The 2,814-nt window shown below is 39.7% G+C and overlaps 1 gene segment (V, D, J or C); it reads left to right on the forward strand.

Annotated features, from left to right (window-relative positions):
* Positions 1 to 1,816: 1,816 nt before the first annotated feature.
* On the forward strand, positions 1,817 to 2,585 carry LOC106840756 (T cell receptor delta variable 1-like). The segment is given in 2 exon segments: positions 1,817 to 1,920; positions 2,135 to 2,585. Coding segments are annotated over 2 exon segments (432 nt in total).
* Positions 2,586 to 2,814: the final 229 nt, after the last annotated feature.

The raw sequence follows: 2,814 nt of genomic DNA on the forward strand, positions 1-2,814 counted from the left end.
TTGCTGTTGTGAAGTTACCAGTAGCTGTGGTTGGTGGGTAAATACGAAGGAAGGGAGATGATAACACCTTGTTTGTCTCTTGTAGGGAAGACAAAGATTGGCATATTTCACCTTAGAACCAGGTTAGAGACAAAACAATCAAAATATGAATGAATACTTGCAATCATGCCATGTTCTTAATTAATTTGTCTCAGATAAGCCTCTCGGATTTCGGCACAGATTAATTTACCAAACTTGGAAGTTTTAAGTAATACATCTCCTTCCAACGCTTCCTTTAATATTAAGCATTAGGCTTGTCCTTTACTGGATATAATCATTTATCATTAAATCAGAAGAAAAGGCAAAACAATGTTTAGAACAGGCCAAATCTTTCAAGCTGAGTGTCATAACACATCCAACTTGACTCAACCAGAAACCATATTTCAGAGGCAGCTACTATATGCAGCTGAGGGGCCTTGCACCCCTACTGTCAGGAACACAGAGCAGGGCCATTTCAACAGGAGGGAAATCCTGCCATCTTTCTTCACCCCAGGCTGCTGTGGGCATGCATGGTCTCCTCTGCTTAGTTACAAACAATTGCAAACGGGGCATTGGCTGCCTGTCAGCACTCAGAGGGGAAATGGAACAAGGGAGCAGATGTCTCAACTAATCAGGAACTCTCTTACCTGAATCACCCATTGATAAGTTACTTTGACTTTAGAATCAAAGAGCTATCACTGTCTTTGAGACCCCGTCTGTACTTTCTTTTCTAGTTGTCTATTTGACTTTTGATCCTTTTATATTAATACATCCATTAAAACAATGAAACCAAGTGGAAGATTGAGAACTGCATTCAACGTGATTGTGTAACAGGGTACAAAACTTCAGTCACCTTCTGCAGAGTTGACATATACTGAGCGTTTGCAGCCCACAGCTATCACATTCTGTAGGAGTGGATTACAGCACTGTATCACAGAGAGATCAGTCACCCTTATATTGACTTATTTTACAAAGAGAAAAAAATACCCAGCTACAAAGTGTAACAAGTGAGATGGAACACTTTGGCCAATGGTATAAAAAAATATGACATCAAGACAATTCTTGGACACATGATCTAATAAGCACAATTCTACTTGCGGAGGCAACAGGACTGAAAATTCTGATCTCCAGGGTTTAATAAATATAACTCTATGTCAGATTTCAAAAGAGCAATAGTTTATTCTTGTTATAATTTCATAAAAATATAAACAATTTAATAGATTCTGAAAGTCAGAAGGATGATTTTTTATCATTTGATGTTGAAGAAACTCTATTTATTGTAAAACTTAAGTTGAGCTTAGACCTCAGTAAAAAAGAAGAAATAGATGCCTTAATAAGATTGGATAAGATTGCCTTTCACTAAGAAAGCCAAAGATCTGTGAGTTTTTAAACTAATTCATTAGATTCTGGATGGAAAAACTAAGTATTGGTTAAGTGAATGACCAGTAAGTAGATTATGAGGCAGGTCCTTAGTCTATAATAAATTCTACTTTAAATGGACCCCCAAAATTAGTCTATTGAATAATCATTAATTTATGTCATCTGGTTCGATCTTCAGTTCCCCTCAGCTCAAATCTCATATTAATTGCTTTTTCTGTGCCCCTTTTCAGATACTGCCTAACTTAATTACCAGGGAAACATAAGTAGACAAAGTAATGGTTTGGGGTGAGATAGACTTTTTCCTCATCTGTGCATAGACCATGTGGTCTGTGAACCTAAGAAACCCTATTCCTGTTTGGGGGAGGGGCATCAAAACCCAGGAAATATGTATATGCGCTGCCAGGCACTCAGTGAGACTGACCTCTCAGCTTGAACTAAACACATTTGCACAGGGGACACATGCCACATGCCACATGCCGCTCTCCAGCCTGCTAGGAGTACTCATGGCCTTCGTCTTCTCTGGTAGGGATGGTTCCCAACATGGGTAAGAATGTTAAGGATGAAAGGGTTGCACACAGGCATATGGTACTTGAAACGGACTTGAGAAGGAAAGGAGGATTGGAGGAAAGCAAGCATATTATGATTTCAATTTGGTTTGTCTTTGGGTTCTAAACTAGTCTAATTCTTACAATAGTTTATTCACTACCTCAGCTCTGTTTTCTGATTTTTCCTGCAGGATCCAGTGTGGCCCAGAGAGTTACTCAAGGCCAGACAGCCACATCCATGCAAGAGGGGGCAACAGTTACCCTGGACTGTCGGTATCAAACCAGTTGGAGCACATACTCTATTTTTCGGTATAAGCAGCTTCCCAATGGAGAGATCGTTTTCCTTATTCGTCAGGATTCTTCTAACCAGAATGCTAAGAATGGCCGCTATTCTACAAACTTAGAGAAAGCAACTAAATTCATCACCCTCACCATTTCAACCTTACAGCTGGAAGATTCGGCAAAGTATTTTTGTGCTCTCTGTGAACACACAGTGTTTGAAGTGATAGTAAAAGCAGAACAAAAACCCCAGAGCTCAATAAGAGAGAGCCCGGCCCTCCTGCTGCAGGGCTGAGCTGAAATGCACACCTGCAGATCCCAGACAAGAAATGGCAGTGCTGTGGGTACTTAATCTGTGGTCTGGATCAGATGATTTAATTCTAAGTAAAACCTCCTTCTATGTCACCTGGAAACAGGTGTCCAGAGTAACGTTCCTCTAATCCATTGTCAGTCTTAAATATTTGACTTATAACTGACTGTACAGATTTTAAGTAGAAAACACCTGCCGTATAGTAATTTAAAGTGGCAGTTTCACTTAAGTATACATCACAAACCTGGGTCTAGTCGTCTGGAATCATCATGAAAATCATTT

This window comes from Equus asinus, chromosome 2 (assembly GCF_041296235.1).
Source record: "Equus asinus isolate D_3611 breed Donkey chromosome 2, EquAss-T2T_v2, whole genome shotgun sequence".
Classification (NCBI taxonomy): domain Eukaryota; kingdom Metazoa; phylum Chordata; class Mammalia; order Perissodactyla; family Equidae; genus Equus; species Equus asinus.